General features: G+C 45.4%; 1 protein-coding gene across 9 annotated transcripts in view; it reads right to left on the bottom strand.

The window, feature by feature from the left end:
- The window catches only part of Trerf1 (transcriptional regulating factor 1), a 297,150-nt gene that overhangs the window by 18,341 nt on the left and 260,520 nt on the right, over positions 1–18,289 (bottom strand). For all 9 annotated transcript variants that reach the window (XM_045156113.1, XM_045156112.1, XM_045156119.1 and 6 more), the window contains 2 exons: positions 15,005–15,093; positions 9,413–9,526 (listed from right to left, as the gene is read on the bottom strand). In XM_045156113.1, the coding sequence (XP_045012048.1) occupies positions 9,413–9,526; positions 15,005–15,093 (203 nt within the window). The remainder of the gene's footprint in view (positions 1–9,412; positions 9,527–15,004; positions 15,094–18,289) is intronic.

The raw sequence follows: 18,289 nt of genomic DNA on the forward strand, positions 1-18,289 counted from the left end.
AATTCCAGGTCAGTCTGGGCTAGAGTAAGACCCTACCTTAAGAAACAAAACAAAACAAAAAAATAAATAAAAATAAGTAAATAACTTTTTTTTTAAATTTTTTTATTTTTCGAGGTAGGGTCTCACTCTAGCCCAGGCTGACCTGGAATTCACTATGGAGTCTCAGGGTGGCCTTGAACTCATGGCGATCCTCCTACCTCTGCCTCCCGAGTGCTGGGATTAAAGGCGTGCGCCACCACACCCGGCACTTTTTTTTTTTTTTTTTTTGAGGTAGCATTTTGCTCTGGTCCAGGCTGACCTGGAATTAGTCTCAGGGTAGCCTTGAACTCATGGTGATTCTCCTATCTCTGCCATCCATGTGCTGGGATTAAAGACATGCGCCACCACACCTGGCTAAAAGAATTTTTAACAAAATATTTTAGGGATGGAGGGATGGCTCAGTAGTCAAAGTGCTTGCTGGCAAAGCCAAAGGGCCCAGGTTCAATTCCCCAGGACCCATGTAAGCAAGGTGCATAAGTTGGCAATATGTCTACAGTTCATTTGCAGTGGCTAGAGAGCCTGGTGTGCCCATTCTCTCTCTCTCCCTGCCTCTTTCTCTCTGTCAAATAAATAAATATTTTAAAAAATTTATGTTTGTACCACTGGCTTTATGTGGGTGCTGAGGAATTAAACCTGGGGTGACAGGCTTGGCAAACAAGTACCTTTAACCACTAAGCCTTGTCCCCAGCCCTGACACTTGGAATCTTGAGATCAAGAAGTCTATCTGCTGTGTTCTGGGTCCCCTCATCCCTTGTATAAAAACATGCTAAGGCAGAGATGGGAGATTTCTTTATGTGAAGATCTTCTGCATTAGTTCTTACATAGGACTAAGATTCTGACCATGGGCTTGGTGCAAATAGTGTATTCAATATTTCTATTGATTCATTTTCTCCTTCCAGAGGCAATTTTATAAGAAAGAACAAGGAAGCTGCTTTCTATTAACAATTATCCTTTTGGCCAGTATGCCTCCCCGTATCAGAACAGGCCTCTGCCTGCCTCAGGGTTAATAGAATAGGAAGTTACTAGAGCAGTGTGGAAAGGTGGACGGAGGTGAAAAGCAAAGGCTTACTTATTACTAATTTATTTGAGAGTCTCAGTAGCCCAGGCTGGCCTTGAACTTGTTATGTAAACAAGGCTGGTGTCAATCCTCCTGTCTCTACCTCTCAAGTGCGGGCATGTACCATCACACCTGGATTTTTTGTTTTTGTGGTGGTTTGATTCAGGTGTCCTCCATAAACTTAAGTGTTCTGAATGCTAGGTTCCCAGCTAATGGAGATTTGGGAATTAACGCCTCCTGGAGGCAGTGTATTGTTGGGGGCGGGCTTATGGGTGTCATAATCAGTTTCTCAGTGCGACAGTTTGGTACACTTTTCTATTACTATTATGCACCTTATGATGGCTGGGGGGTGATGTTCACTTTCTGCTCATGCCATCATTTTCCCCTGCCATCAATGAACATCCCCTTGAGTCTGTAAGCCAAAATAGCACCCCCCTTTCTTTTTCCTCCCAAAGGCTGCTCTTAGCTGGGTGATTTCTGCCAGCCATGTGAACCTGACTGCAACAGTTTTGTTCTTTTCACAGCAGGGTTTCACTCTAGCCCAAGCTGACCTTGAATTTACTCTAGTTCCAAGCTGGCCTTGAACTCACGGTGATCCTTGTACCTCTGTCTCCTGAGTGCTAGGTTTAAAGGTATGGCCACCACATCCAGCTAATACCTGGCTTTCCCCCACTCCCTTCCTCCTTCCTTTTGTCTGTCTGTCTTTCCTTTAATTATTTATTTGCAAACAGAAAGATAGAAAAAGAAGGGAGAAGGAGAGTGAGAGAGAGAAACACCAGGGCATCTTGTCACTGCAGTTGAGTTCCAGATGCATGCGCCACTTTGTGCATTTGGCTTCCATGGGCACTGGGGAAACAAACCTGGGTTGTTATGCTTTATAAGCAAGGGCCTTTAACTGCTGAGCTATCTCTCCAGCTTAATTTTTCTTTCTTTCTTTCTTTTTTTTTGAGGTAGGGTCTCACTCTAGCACAGGCTGACCTGGAATTCTCAGGGTGGCCTCAAACTCTATTTAATTCTTTTTTGCAGGCAAACGCCTTAGGAGCTAAGCCATCTCTCCAGCCCAGTAACTACTTAGCTCTACTCCCTCCCTCCATTCTCCTAGGGTGGAGCGAAGGTTGTTGGCTTCTGCAGGCCCAGGAAGGGATTCTGTGTCACAGCTCTTTCATGTTCACCTTTTCTCTTTTTTTTAATTTCCTGAGTTAGGGTCTCACTCTAACCCAGGCTGACCTGGAATTCACTCTGTAGATCCAGGCTGGTCTCAAACTCACAGCGATCCTCCTACCTCTACCTCCCGAGCGAGTGCTGAGGTTAAAGACGTGCGCCACCATGCCTGGCTTCATTCTCACTTTTACTTTACAGTTTGCAAAGGGCTTTCATCTGTGCCATGTCAGGGAATAGGCTGTAAGCAGCCATCCTGCTTTTCAAATGAGGAAATGGAAGGGAAGTCTGGCTGCCTCTGTCTGATGGGCCATTTGTGTCAACTAGGCCAGTTTTGCACACCCAATGCTAATGGCACGTGGTTTCAGTCTGCTTGTGCTTTGAGCCATACAACCCTGGATAAGTCTACAGTTCTTTTTATATCTATCTATCTATCTATCTATCTATCTATCTATCTATCTATCTATCTATTTATTTATTTATTTATTTATTGAGAGAGAGAGAGAACGGGCACCCCAGGGCCTTCAGCTGCTGCAAACCAACTCCAGACATGTGCGCCCCCTTGTGGCTTGTGTGCAGCATTGCGTGCTTGCATCAACGTGCACCTGGCTATGTGGGACCTAGAGATTGGAACGGTCCTTAGGCTTCGCAGGCAGGTGCCTTAATTGCTAAGCCATCTCTCCAGCCCAAGTCTACAATTCTTACAACAGAGAGGCAGGAACTTCCATGAAGATTACAGATTTATGAGACTAGAGCCGTCAAAGGATCCAGAAAATACAAACTTCCTCTCAAATTTTATTTATTTATTTATTTATTATTTTTTTGTTTGTTTTTTTGAGGTAGGGTTTCACTCTGGCCCAGACTGACCTGGAATTCACTATGGAGTCTCAGGGTGGCCTTGGACTCACGGCAATCCTCCTACCTCTGCCTCCCGAGTGCTGGGGTTAAAGGCGTGCGCCACCACGCCCGGCTTTTATTTTATTTTTTTGAGATAGGGTTTCGCTCTAGCCCAGCCCGACCTGGAACACACTATATTGTCTTAGGCTGGCCTCATCACAGAGACCCTCCTACCTCCATCTCCTAAATGCTGGGATTAAAGGCATGTGCTACCACACCCAGCTTTTGTTTTGTTTTTGTTTAAGACAGGGTCTCATTCTACAGCCTTGGCTGGCCTGGAACAAGCCATGTATGGCCTCAAATTCCTGGCAATCCTCCTTTCTGAGCCTCGTGGGTGCCAGGATTATAGAAGGGAGCCACCATATCCAGCCTGTCTCCAGTTTGGATTGCAATAATATGTATCAGAGACTGTATCAGCCAACATGAGGGATTAGCTCTCCTCACTTCCAGATAAGACTGCATAGATACAAATTTGTGATGACGTGTTCGCGAGGTATATTTAAGATTTGGTTCCAGTTTCCAGGAGGTTAATTAGTTAGTAACGATTATATTGTGGGAGGACGTTAATGAGTACTGATGTATGTCCAACACATTTCAGAGTGGTATATGGTATAAGCTGTGAGTCCCTTACTAGTATAGAACACAAAGGTTCATTTTATTTAGGTGGTCTTATTTCTGTATGAATCCATCATCTTTCAAAACCCGAGTTTTAGGCAGAACCAAGTATTCCAAACACCAAAGGTTTTTCCTATCTCTTAACAGAACAGGGACTTTGTGATTTCAAAGATTAAGTAGTCCATGGCCTACAATTTACATTTTAAAATGAGTTACAAGATAAAACTTTTAATGATTATGGACTTTGTTTCACAGTACTTGTTATAATGTTCTCACAATGTCATTCTTTGGTTTGAAAACTCAAGAAATTGGGCTGGAGAGATGGCTTAGCAGTTAAGGCACTTGCCTGAGAAGCCTAATGACCCTGGTTCAGCTCCTCAGGACCCATGATGCACAAGGTGACGCACACAAACAAGATGTCACAAGCGTACAAGGGGGCACAAATATCTGGAGTTTGATTGCAGGGGCTGGAGGTTCTGGTGAACGAATTCTCTCTCTCTCATAAAAAAGAAAAAAAAACCCTCAAGAAATGTATATAGCCACAAAATTACAGACTGAGTTCTAGTAGACCACATATGTGCATGGTACATATATGCACCTGTGTGTCTCAGGAATTCAGTGGGTTTCAGTTCATCTTGCAATCTATACAAGTTCCCAGAATGATTTGGTGGGGTTAATTTCAACTGGCAATCTATACCTGTTCAGAGAATGATTTATCACCAAGCCGTATGGCTTACCAAAGTGACTCAGAGATACAAAAATAGGAAGACCAAAGCCTAACCTGCAGAACTCTGCATCAACAAGTTGGCCATTTTATGACGGGTTGCAAAACGAAACATTTCGTCAGGTTCGGAAGTTAGCTTGGGGAGTGGGCAAGTACAGTGTGGGGTGAGGGGGCTGTGTACTGAACGTGATGTCTAAACCTTGAGTGTCTGTGAGGAGGGGGCATTGTCACTGCTCAGACAGGGAACGAGGCCCACACAGCAGGAACTGGAGAGCTAGAATACGAACACTCAGCAACAGATCTGCTCGGAGGTAAATGTGAGCGTCAGGGTCACTGTTAGTCATGAGGCAGGCAATGCATGAGTCAGGCAACACACACACGTGTGCACATGTGGGCACACACAAAAAACCCCACAAATGCCTATAGGCACACATTGGTCAATCTGTAGCTAGTGTAGAGACCAAACCCTCTCCAGCCATTGGAGCCAGATGTCTTCAGCTGTCAAGAAGGGTGGATGTTTCTCAAGGTCTTTGTGAAGAGAGTCATGTAGATACACCCTAGCTTACACAGAGAGTGCGGGGGGCGAGGGGGGGGGCTTGACTTTTGCCCTTGGAGCCCTGAGCCTTGTTTTCCAAAGTCAGCTAATTGCCTTGGTTATTGCCAGGGTCTCCAGCCACTGCAAACCAACTCCAGATGCAGGCAAGTGCCTTAACCACTGAGCAATCTCTCCAACCCCTCAAGTGCCTTACTTATTTATTTTGGCTTTTCAAGGTAGGGTTTCACTCTAGCTCAGGCTGACCTGGAATTCACTATGAAGTCTCAGGGTGGCCTTGAACTCAGTGATCCTCCTACCTCTGCCTCCCAAGTGCTGGAATTAAAGGTGTGTGCCACCACGCTTGGCTTCAAGTTCCTTTTAATAAAATACTGACCAAGGTTGGAGAGATGGCTTAGCAGTTAAGGTGTGAGCCTGCAAAGCCAAAGGACCAGGGTTTGATTTCCCAGGAACCATGTAAACCAGATGCACAAGGTGGTGCATGCGTCTGGAGTTCACAGTGGCTGGAAGCCTTGGTGCTCCCATTCTCTCTCTCTTTCTCTCTGCTTCTTTTTCTCTCTACCAAATAAATAAGTAAAAATAAGGGCTGGAGGGATGGCTTAGTGGTTAAGATGCTTGTCTACAAAGCCAAAAGACCCAGGTTTGATTCCCCAGGACCCATGTAAGGCAGCCATGTACAAGGTGGTGCATTATCTGGAGTACATTTGCAGTGGCTGGAGGCCCTGGCAGGCCCATCCTCTCCCTCTCTCACTCTGTCAAATAAATAAAAACATTAAAATAGATAAATAAATAAAAATAGAACATTTTTTAATTTTTTTGTATTTTTATTACTTATTTGAAAGAGACAGAGGCAGAGAGAGGGAGGGAGGGAGAGGGAGAGAATGGGCACACCAGGGCCTCTAGCCACTGCAAATGAAATCCAGAAGCATGCACCACCATGTGCATCTGACTTACATGGGTCCTGGGCAATTGAACCTGAGTCCTTTGGCTTTGCCGGCAAGCGCCTTAACCATTAAGCCGTATCTCCAGCCCAAAACAATTTTTAAATAAAACACTTTTTAAAAATAAAACATTTTAATAAGACACTGATCAGGTGAGCTGGCTTAGCTGTTCTAGGGAGAGGACAAAGCAGGGCGGGGTCCAAGGGCTGTCACGTCTGCACCCTTCCCAGTCCTCCCCAGTGTTTCATTTCTAATTGACTGACCTGGAACTGGAGTTATGCTGGCCTTGTATCAAGACTGTCTTGCTTTTATGGGCCTGAGTTATCTCTGCACATAGGCTTTTTTGCTCTCCACAGGCTGAGGGACCAGAGTGTGGATGCTCCTGGCCCGCCTAATACTGGTTCCTTGTCAAGAAACCCAAATTGGGGCTAGAAAGATGGCTCAGCGGTTAAAGGTGACCCGGGTTGGACTCCCTAGTACCCATGTAAAGTCATCAACAAAGTGGCCCACGCATCTGGAGTTCATTTGCAGTGGCAGGAGGCCTTGGCACACCCACACACACTCACTCACTTTCCCTCCCTCTATTTGCAAATAAATAAAAATAGTATTTATTTATTTTTGTTTTTTCAAGATAGGGTTTAGCTCCAGCCCACACTGACCTGGAGTTCACTATGTACTCTGAGTGTGGTCTTGAACTCACAGCGATCCTCCTACCTCTGCCTCCTGAGTGCTAAAATTAAAAAAGTGTGCAGTATGCCCCCCTGCAAAATTTTTTTTGAGGTAGGGTCTCACTCATGCCTTAGGCTGACCTGGAATTCAGTCTCAGGGTGGCCTTGAACTCATGACAATCCTCCTACGCCAGCTTCCCGAGTGCTGGGATTAAAGGTGTGCACCACCAAGCCCAGCTGAAAAGTATTTTTTTTTAAAAAAAGAAACCCAAGTAGGTGTGGCACTGTGGGCACCTTTCCAACCTTTCTTCCTTTCACAAAAGCTTCATTTGCGGGGCTGGAGGGATGGCTCAGGAGCAGAGGTACTTGTTTTCAAAGCCTGAAGCCTGCTGGCTGTGTTCCATCCCCAGGACCCACAGAAAGCCAAATACACAAAGCGGCCCGTGTGTCTGGGGTTCGATTGCAATGGCTGGAGGCCCTGGCATGCCAAATTCTCTCTGTCTCATTTTTTTTTTTTTAAGTGCCAATGAGCCAGGGTATGGTGGTACACACCTTTAATTCCAGGACTCAGAAGGCAGAGGTAGGAGGATCACTATGAGTTCAAGGCCAGTTTTTGACTACATAGCGAATTCCTGGTCAGCCTGGGTTACAGAAAGACTCTACATTGAAAAACTAAAAAAAAGAAAGAAAAAAAAAAGTGCCTGTGTTTTCTTGGGTTGGAGAGATGGCTTAGCAGTTAAAGACACTTGCTTACAAAGCCTGATGTCCCACATAAAGCCAGATGTTCAAAGTGGTTCATGTGTTTAGAGTTCATTGACAATGACAAGGGGCCCTGGCATGCCCATTCTGTCTCCTTAAAAATAAATAAATAAAAACAAAAAAATGCTAATGCCATCCTTTTTTTTTTTTGGTTTTTCGAGGTAGGGTCTCACTGTAGCCCAGGCTGGCCTGGAATTCACTACAGAGTCTCAGGGTGGCCTCAAACTCAAGGCAATCCTCCTACCTCTGCATCCCGAGTGCTGGGATTAAAGGCGTGCGCCACTATGCCCAGCACTAATGCCATCTTATTCCACAGTTTCTATTTCCTTGGTTATTTGGATTGCAGTACAAATATACATGTGTGTATATTTCACAGTAGGATCAGTTCTTAGCTAAGAATGGTGGGCTTTGACATGGTAATGAGTCCAAGTGTTTTTACACTTCTTGAAGAGAATTTATATCTGATTGTTCTTCAATATTACCCAAGGGAATCAGGCTCAGACAACACACTTACTAGGTGTCACCACGGGAGGTTTACTTAAGCTGTGGGTCTCAGGTTCCTGCCTCACAGTAGTAAATAAACCCTACTGGATTAGAGGAGTCAATACTTGTGTGCAAAACACTGAAAGTACTATTTTTAAAATTTATTTATTAGAGAAAGAGGGGGGAGAATTGGATGTGCCAGGGCAAACAAAGTCCAGACACATGTGCCATCTTGTGCGTTTGGCTTATGTGGGTGCTAGGGAATCGAACCTGGGTCCTTAGGCTTTTGCAGGCAAGTGCCTTAACTACTAAACCATCTCTCCAGCCCTGAAAGTGCTACTTAGGTGCTAAAGAAAACTGTTCACACACGTACTAACCCTTGTCACTGGGGACAACTAGAAGTGAAAACATGGTTACAAAAATTCACAGAATCCATGAACTAGGCACATGTTCATGGATGGTGATTTGTTGTAACAAGATGCAATTTTTACATACACATGTGTAGTGGGTAATAGTTTCCATGTCGTGAGAAGGAAGTTTTTCTTACCTATGAGTGTCAAAGGAGAGTGAGTGTGCAAGGGTCACAGCGATAGTACTTACCAAAGCCCGGGGGGGGGGGGGCGGGGAGGGAGAGAATGGGCACTCCAGGGCTTCTTGCTACTGCAAACTCCAGACGCATGCGCCACTTTGTGCATCTGGCTTTATATGGATATTGAGGACTCAAACCCAGGTCATTCTGCTTTGCAGGCAAGTGCCTTAACTGCTGAGCCATCTGTCCAGCCCCTCATGAAGACTTTAATTGGTACATAGTATTCAGAGGACTCTAGATTGCTTGCTGATCAAGGAAGTCAATGTCAGGGTCGAATGGTGATGCCAGGATTGGACTCATCCACATAGTGCTCACCAGTTCCAAGTTCCTGGCACTACCTAGAGGCCCTGGTTGTGTGGAACACACTGAAAGTACTATTCTTTTAATTTATTTATTAGAGAGAGAGAGAGACAGGGAAAATGTGGGCATGTCAGGGCCTCCAGCCACTGCAAACGAATTCCAGACACATGCGCCACCTTGTGTGTTTTGCTTATGTGGGTCCTGGGGAATTGAACCTGGGTCCTTAGGCTTTGCAGGCCAGTGCCTTAACTGCTAAACCTAGAGGTTCACGGTTTACAGAGACTATGGCAACACCCTGGGCTCCTTCAGCTTTCTGAGGCATGTTCATTCTCAGGCCATCTGTGACATGGAAGAATCCAGAAGGAATATTCCAGGGCCTTAGGACACCTGCTTGTAAATCAACCAAGTCAAGACTGGGACCATGTTGGTTTCACTCTCCTGCCTCAAACCAGTCACAGCTGTCCTGAGTGCGCCTGAGGAGACTTCTACCTGTGCCGGGAAGCCAAGTCCTGAGCCTCATGGAGGAATTCTTTGTCCCTCCCAGGAACTACCTGCTAATGCCAAAGCAAACAGCAGCCACTTACTAGCCTAGGGGTGGAGTGAAGGCGGGCGGGGGGCACGCCACTCACCATGCAGCCGTCGATGATCTCTGTCAGGCGTGTCCTGTGCTTCCGCCCTAACCGCATTACCTTCTTCCATGTGTAGTAGTATTCCACGCACTGAGCCACCGTCTTGGACTTCACCTGATGAGGAAGCGCACGGTACACTAGCTCTGGCATGGGCCAAAAGAAAGCTATACGGAATAGTTCATTTTGCAGTTGATAACCAATAGGCTTTTACATTCAGTTATGGTGAAAAGCTTCCTTCCCACACCTGTACTTACCCTATAGCACAAGGAGTCCTTCCTTTTCATTTCCGGGGAATCATTCCAGAATTTATCTATCTAGGTCGCAAGAAGCACAATTCTATATTCCTATATTCCTCCCTCCAGCATCTTTCCTCACTAGAGACATCACTCTATCTATCTATCTATCTTGACTTTCTTTTTCGTGGTATTTCCAGGCTGACGTGGAATTCACTACAGAGTCTTAGGGTGGCCTTGAATTCACAGTAATCCTCCTACTTCTGCCTCCTAAGTGCTGGGATTAAAGGCGTGTGCCACGATGCCTGGCTCTAGTTTTATTTTATTTTTTTTATTTTGTGAGGTAGGGTCTTACTCTAGTCCAGGTTGATCTGGAAGCTACTATGTCGTTTCAGACTGGCCTCAAACTCACAGTGATCCTCCTACCTCTGCTGCCTAAGTGCTGGGATTAAAGGTGTGCGCCACCACGCCTGGCTGTAATTTGATTTTTTTTTTTTCCTTCACAATATAGCTTGGTGATTTGTTGAGATCAACCCAGAGACTTGGCTCACTTTTTTGACCTATAAAGTAGCTGCTTTTTCATTTAACATGCTAGCTCTCAAAACGTGGGCATGGGGCTGGAGAGATGGCTTAGTGGTTAAGCGCTCGCCTGTGAAGCCTAAGGACCCTGGATCAAGGCTCAATTCCCCAGGACCCACATTAGCCAGATGCACAAAGGGACGCAAGCTTCTGGAGTTCGTTTGCAGTGGCTGGAGGCCCTGGCGTGCCCATTCTCCCTATCTATCTATCTATCTATCTATCTATCTATCTATCCATCCATCCATCCATCCATCCATCCATCCATCCATCCATCCATCCATCTGCCCTTCTCTGTCACTTTCAAATAAATAAATAATTAATTAATTAAAAAAACAAACAAACAAAAAAATGTGGGCATGGTGGTACATGCCTGTCATCTTAATACTTGGAAGGTGGAGAAAGGAGGATCAAGCTCAAGGTTAGTTTCAACCTTATGGTAAACTCTAGGCCAGCCTGGGCTACATGAGACCATCTTAAAAAGAAAACACAAGGGCTGAGGAGATAGCTCAGTAGTGAAAGGCACTTGCTTGCACAGCCTATCAGCCCAGGGTTTGATTCCCAGTACCCATGTAAAGTCATCTATACAAGGTGGTGCACACATCTGGAGTTTATTTGCATTGGCAAGACCCTGGCACACCCATTCTCTCCATCATTTCCTCTCTCTGAAGTAAACAGGGCTGGAGGGATGGCTTAGTGGTTAAGGCGCTTGCCCGCAAAGCCAAAGGAACCAGGTTCGATTCCCCAGGATACACGATAGCCAGATGCACAAGGGGGCCACACACATCTGGAGTTTGTTTGCAGTGCCTGGAGGCCCTGGCACACCCATTCTCTCCCTCTGTCTCTCTCTCTCTCTCTCTCTCTCCAACCTTCTCTTTTTCTCTATCAAATAAATCAATAAATAATCTATAAAAAAAATAAAACATTAAAAAAGCCCAGAAAACTAACAAATGAACAAGATTCCTTAGTAAAAGACTGAAGATGTAAGGCACAAATTAGAATGACAGAATTTGGAAACCAATTTTGCCCTGTTCACCTCCAGAGAGGCAAAGGTATCACTTATCCAAGATGCCTAGGACTACAGATGTATCAGATTTGGGATTTTTCTGGACAATAGAATATCGACATGGATTTTCTTGGTTGAATATCCCTAACCTGAAATGCTTCAAAGTCTTTGGGAGCATTCTGGATTCTAGATGAGGGATGCCCAACTGGCCTATGCATTTAAAAGTGAAAACAGGGCTGGACAGATGGCTCAGCAGTTAGGGCACTTGCCTGCAAAGCCTAAGGACCCAAATTCATTTCCCCAGTACCCACATAATCCAGACGCACATGTGGCGCACGTGTCTGGAGTTCGTTTGCAGTGGCTGGAGGCCCTGGTGTGCCCATGCTCTCTCTATTTGCCTCTCTTTCTCTCAAATAAATAAATAAATGAAATGAAATGTGAAAACTTTTCCCCTCTTAATTTATATTAAACAAAGCCCCCTAAGTGCAGATGGGACTTAATCATATGCGTTTTCCAGAGTCAGATGAGAGAGGTGGCCCTAACCTTGGGGAGAGGAACATGGCTACTACATGGTGAAATGAAGAAGGGTGACACCACAGCCCTGACCTCTTCTAAGTTGCCCTCTTTTTGAAAGAAAAACAAAAGTTTTAAAAAGTTATTTGTATACGTGTATGGGCATGCCAGGGGCTTTTGCCACAACTGAATGTCGGATGTTTGTGCCTCTCTGGCTGTAGGTGGGGGTTGGTGGAGCTACTTACACTAAAATCCCTTCAGGGAGGGAGGGTATTGTCCCAGAGCCCTTGGTTAGAAACACATAAACCCAGCCGGGCATGGTGGCGCACGCCTTTAATACCAGCACTCGGGAGGCAGAGGTAGGAGGATCGCCATGAGTTCGAGGCCACCCTGAGACTCCATAGTGAATTCCAGGTCAGCCTGGGTTAGAGTGAGACCCTACCTCGAAAAACCAAAAAGAAAAAAAAAAAAAAGAAAGAAACACATAAACCCATGGCAGCATCCAACTGCAGAGCCTTTAAGGAATGAGATGCGATCCCCTCTCCCCTGAGGTAGGGTCTCGCTCTAGCCCAGGCTGACCTGGAATTCACTCTGTTGTCTCAGGCTGGCCTCAACCTCATAGCAATCCTCCTACTTCTGCCTTCCAAGTGCTGAGATTAAAAGTGTGCACCACCACACATGGCTTTTTCGTTGTGGTGGTAAGTTTTATTTTTTATTTATTTTTCATTTATTTATTTTTATTTATTTATTTGAGAGCAACAGAGAGAGAGAGAGAGCAAGAGAGAGAGAGAGAGAGAGAGAGAATGGGTGCACCAGGGCCTCCAGCCACTGCAAATGAACTCCAGATGTGTGTGCCCCTTGTGCATCTGGCTAACATGGGTCCTGGGGAATCGAGCCTCAAACCGGGATCCTTGGGCTTCACAGGCAAGCGCTTAACTGCTAAGCCATCTCTCCAGCCCGAGTTTGTTTTTTTAAATAATTTGTTTGCAAGAAGAGAGAGACAGAATGAAAAAGAGCCAGTAGGCGCCCCAGTCTCTAGCCGCTGTAAACTGCAGATGCATGTACCACTTTGTGCATCTGGCTTTACGTGGGGACTGGGGAAGTGAATCTGGGCCATCAGGCTTTTAAAGCAAGTGCCTTTACCCACTGAGCCATCTCTTCAGGCCCAATGCTGTGATTTTGATGTAGTTTGCCACAAATGGTTCATGTGTTGGAATCTTGGCCCACAGGGTGGTGATGTGCAACCTTTAAGAAACAGTGTTTAAAGCTGGGTGTGATGGTGCATGCTTATAATCCCAGCACTCAGGAGCACATGAATCTGGAGGCCAGAGGACAACCTTAGTTGTAGCCCACCTTTTATTTTATATATATATATATTTATGTATATATATATAGAGAGAGAGAGGGGGAGGGGGAGGGCAGGTGGGGGGGGAGGGGGAGATAGAGAGAGAATTGACACGCCAGGGCCTCAGCCACTGAAATCAAACTCCAGACACTTGTGCCACCTAGTGGGCATGTGTGACCTTGCACTTGCCTCACCTTTGTTCACCTGCCTTACCTGGGATCTTAAGAGTTGAACCCGGGTCCTTAGGCTTTGCAGGCAAGCGTCTTAACCACTAAGCCTTCCCTCCAGCCTACAGCCCACATTTTTTGACACAAGCTCTCTCACTGGCCTAGAACTCACCAAGTAGGCTAGACTGACTGCCCCAGCAAGCCATAGAGGTCTGCCTGTTTCCTTCTCCCCAGCCCTAGGATTACAAGCATGCACCACTGATGCCTGGCTTTTCTCTCTCTCTCTCTCTCTCTCTCTCTCTCAAGGTAGAGTCTTGCTCTAGCCCAGCCCAGACTGACCTAGAACTCATCCTGAATAGTCAAGGCTGGCCTCAAATTCACCGTGATCCTCCTCCCTCAGCCTCCCGAGTGTGGGGGCTATAGCTGCGAGTCACCACACCCAGCTCTGAAGGTAGTTCTTAGAAGAGCGGGTTGCCACAAGAGTGAGCTGACCCCTCACAGGCTCCTCTGGTTCCCTGTCTCTGGATAGGCTCTCACTTCCTTCCATAGGGGCCTTTTTTTTTTTTTTTCAAGGTAGGGTCTCACTCTACCTCAGGCTGACCTGGAACTTGCTACATAGTCTCAGGGTGGCCTCAAACTCACAGTGATTCTCCTACCTCGGCCTCCCGAGCGCTGGGATTAAAGGCCTGTGCCACCATGTGTGGCTCTTTCCTTTACCCCTCCTTACCTGTCTTCCTCCCTTCGTCCTCTCTCTCTCTCTCTGTCTGTCTCTGTCTCTGCAGTACTAGAGATTGAACCCAAGGACCTCTTCCATGCTAGGCAGGCAGACACGCTACCACTGAGACATGGGAAGTTTTTTGGTTTTTTTTTTTTTTTTGCTGTAAAATGCAGTACAGTAGGTATCATTACTTTTCAAATATTTTTATTTATTTGCAAACAGATAGATGAGAAACAGCGAGAGAGAAAGGGGGGGAGGAGAGAGAGTGAGAGAGAGAATGAGCATGCCAGGGTCTCCACCCCAGACACATGTGCCACTGGTGTATCTGGCTTTACATGGGTATTGGGGAATCAAACCTGGGTTGTTAGGCTTTGCAGGCAAATGCCTTAACCACGGAGCTGTCTCTCAACCCCCAATAGGTATTATTTCTATTACTGTCATGATTATTAAGGGGACTAACTCCAGAAACTCTGACAGTGCATAGGTAACGAAAAGTCACCTGTCCTCCTTCCACAACATCCCAGAAAAATTCTGTCAGAAACATGATTATTCGTCCAATACAGATGATATAAATGATGTAAATTGTGACCTAGAAGCCCCAGTTTCTAGTTATTATGACAGAATTATTCATTATACATTTTTATTAAGATAGACACCCAAATACTGCAGAGTCCAAATCATCTATGACTTTTTTTTTTTTTTTTTTTTTTTTGAGGTAGGGTCTCACCATCTAGGCCAGGCTGACCTGGAATTCACTATGTAGTCTCAGGCTGGCCTTGAACTCACAGAGATCCTCTTACCTTTGCTCCCAAGTGCTGGGATTAAAGGCATGCGCCATCACGCCTGGCCAATCTATGACTTCTTCACCCCTCTTCTCCACACCCCACACTGGGCCAGGCCACCCCTCCCCACGAGGGGGGAGGTGGACTTGTGGTGAGAATGTTAAGACACCAGTAAACAAAAGTTCCTCAGTAGCTTGAGTGTCCATCTCTCAAGTTTCATTTCCACTGTGCAATGAGGAAAACCACACTTACCATCTTCTGTACAAAAATAAAGTCTTTGCTGTAAGTGGCTAGTGCTTTATTAAACATTTTTCTTTCTAGGGAGGTCCACTTGTCAGAACCTGAAACAAAACACAAACTCCATTAAGGACAGCGTTCTCTCTCTCTTTCTCTCCCCCCCCCCCCTACATGCCAGTAATCATATCACTCAGGAGGTGGAAGCAGAAAGATTGTGAGTTCCATGCTAGCCCGGGCAACATGGTGAATCTCTTCTCCAAAAACAAACTAACAAACAAAAAACAACAACAACAACAAAAAAAACCAAGGGGCTTGAGATGGCTCAGTGGTGAAAGACACTTGCTTGCAAAGCCTAACAGCCTGGGTTCCATTCCTTAGTATCCATGTAAAGACAGATGCACAAAATGGTGCATGCATCTAAAGTTCTTGTTTCCAGTGGTAGGAGGCCCTGGTCCACCCATACTATCTGTCTCTCTTTCTCAAATCAAATCAAAACAACCAATAAAATAAAAATCAGTATTAATGTAAGCACAGCCCTAACCCTTTTGTTCCTATTTCGGTGATGACCTTGGCCTTGGTAAGTTACTTCACCTAAAATTTCAGTTTTGTTATCTACAAATGCAAATAATTAAAAATAATCACACACACACACACACACACACACGTTTGTTTTGTTTTTCAAGGTAGGGTCTCACCCTAGCCCAGGCTCACCTGGAATTCACTATGTAGTCTCAGGATAGCCTTGAACTCATGGCGATCCTCCTACCTCTGCCTCCTGAGTGCCTGGATTAAAGGTGAGCGCCACCATGCCTGGCAAATCATATTTTTAAAAATCTTCTAAACTAAAGAACTAAAGAAATCTTTTTTCTTTTTAAAGTATGTAGCCTCAAATACTTAGTTACAGCAACAGAAAATCCTAGGCTCCTAGTCCGGGCACCACTAGGGAAGGTTCAGCCATTACGGCTGGTTCAGAGAAAATCCTGCTTACTAGATCATACTGCACTTACCACACTCACTAGGATTTGTGTAAAGGATAACTCCCCTCCCCCCCAAAAAATCTCCCAAACCCCACACACAAAAAGAAATGCTCAGCTTGATAATTGAGAAATTATAAGTGTTCAGTGAAGTACAGCTTCCAGCTTTTAAAAAAACTTCTTTTTTTCATTCGCATTTATTTATTTGCAAGCAGAATTAAAGAAACGACAGACGGGGGGGGGGGGGTGGCTGGAGAGATGGCTTAGCGGTTAAGCGCTTGCCTGTGAAGCCTAAGGACCCCGGTTCAAGGCTCCATTCCCCAGGACCCATGTTAGCCAGATGCACAAGGGGGTGCACACATCTGGAGTTTGTTTGCAGTGGCTGGAAGCCCTGGCGTGCCCATTCTCTCTCGTTCTCTCTCTGTCTCTCTCTCTCTATCAGCTTCATTCTCTCTCTGTCTGTCCCTCTCAAATAAATAAATAAAACAGAAAAAAATGTTAAAAAAAGAGAGAGAGGGGGGAAGGGAGGGGGGAGAGAATGGGCACACCAGCCGCTGCAAGTGAACTCCAGATGCATGTGCCACTTTGTGCATCTGGCTCATGTGGGTACTGGAGAATTGAAACCTGGTTGTTAGGCTCTGGAGACAAGCAACTTAACCACTGAGCCATCTTTCCAGCCCCCTGAGTAGATTTTGAAAGGACACACAGAAACAAGTCAGGCAAGAGAAAGACGAAAGAGAATTCTGGGGAGAGGAAATAGCAGATGGAAAGTCAGAGGCATGGATCAGAAAATATACTTCATTCATTCACTCACTCGTCAGGTATTTTTTTTTTATTACATGTCAACTACAAAATAGTATCATGAAAAAAGAGCTAAGATCCTTTCTTAAAAATATTTTCATTAGTTAGCAGAGAGAGAGAATCAGAGAGAGAATGAGCATGTCGGGGCCTCTAGCTACTGCAAACAAACTCTAGACCATGTGTCACTTTGTGCATCTGGCTTTACGTGTGTACTGGGGGATTGAACCTTGGTCATTAGGCTATGCAGTCAAGCACCTTAAATGTGGAGCCATATCTCCAGGCCCAAGAGCTAACTTTTTTTTGTTTCTTTTTTGTTTTTTTTGAGGTAGGGTCTTACTCTGGTCCAGACTGACCTGGAATTAACTATGTAGTTTCAGGGTGGCCTAGAACTCATGGCAAGCCGCCTACCTCTGCCTCCTGAGTGCTGGGAATAAAGGCATGTGCCACCATGCCCAGCTTTTAAAAAAAAAAAAATTATTTTTTATTTATTTATTTGAGAGAGGGAACGAGGCAGAGAGAGTGAGAAAATGGGTGCGCCAGGGCTTCCAGCCACTGCACATAAACTCAAGATGCATGCGCCACCTTGTGCATATGGCTTACATGGGTCCTGGGGAATTGAACCAAAGTCCTCTGGCTTTGCAGGCAAGCATCTTAACTGCTAAGCCAACTCTCCATCCCAGAGCTAACATTTTTTTAGAATTTATTTATTTATTTATTTATTTATTTATTTGAGAGAAAGAGGAGGAGGAGGAGAGAGAAAGAGAGAGAGAGAGAGAGAGAGAGAGAAGGAGAGAATGGGTGTGCCAGGGACTCTAGCCACTGCAAATGAACTCCAGATGTATGCACCAACCTGTGCATCTGGCTTGCATGGGTACTGGGGTATCAAACCTGGGTTCTTTGTCTTCACAGGCAAGTGCCTTCACTGTTAAGCCATCTCTCTAGCCTAGGAGCTAACGTTGCTAAGTGCTCTCTATATACCAGGTCTTAAGGATAATAGTTATTAGTCACTAGATTGAACTAACAACCCTGTAAGATTGGTGTCCCTAGTATCCCATTTCACAGATGAGGAAATGGAGGTGTTCCAGTATGTTTCAGTTCTAGGGTTCCAGCAGAGGGAAAACACCTTGAGGCTGGAGAGACGGGAGGGACCATTTCTTAGCAGATCTGCAGTCTGTTGTGGGCTCTGTGGTGCCGGCGGCCTAACTATCTTGCAGGCACAACTTGATATTCATGTTTCTCGTTCATAAGAGAGTAGGATATATGGATGATCTTGAGCGTAGAAAAGTCCGGGCTTGTTTGGGAGCAAGGAACAAAGCGTACGTTTGGAGGGCCTACCATGATTTGAGTGTGAACACCGGCAGTCAAGCGCTAGAAGTGTGATCCTTGGTGTGCTGATGTTAAGAGGTAGCAGGGCCTAGTGGGAAGTCATGATTAGCCTTCCAAGTCACTCTGGGCTCCTGTCTCCCAGTGTGATCTTTGCTTATTTACTTACTTACTTATGTGTTTATAGTGTGTGCATGTATGT

This window comes from Jaculus jaculus, chromosome 8 (assembly GCF_020740685.1).
Source record: "Jaculus jaculus isolate mJacJac1 chromosome 8, mJacJac1.mat.Y.cur, whole genome shotgun sequence".
Taxonomy (NCBI): Eukaryota; Metazoa; Chordata; class Mammalia; order Rodentia; family Dipodidae; genus Jaculus; species Jaculus jaculus.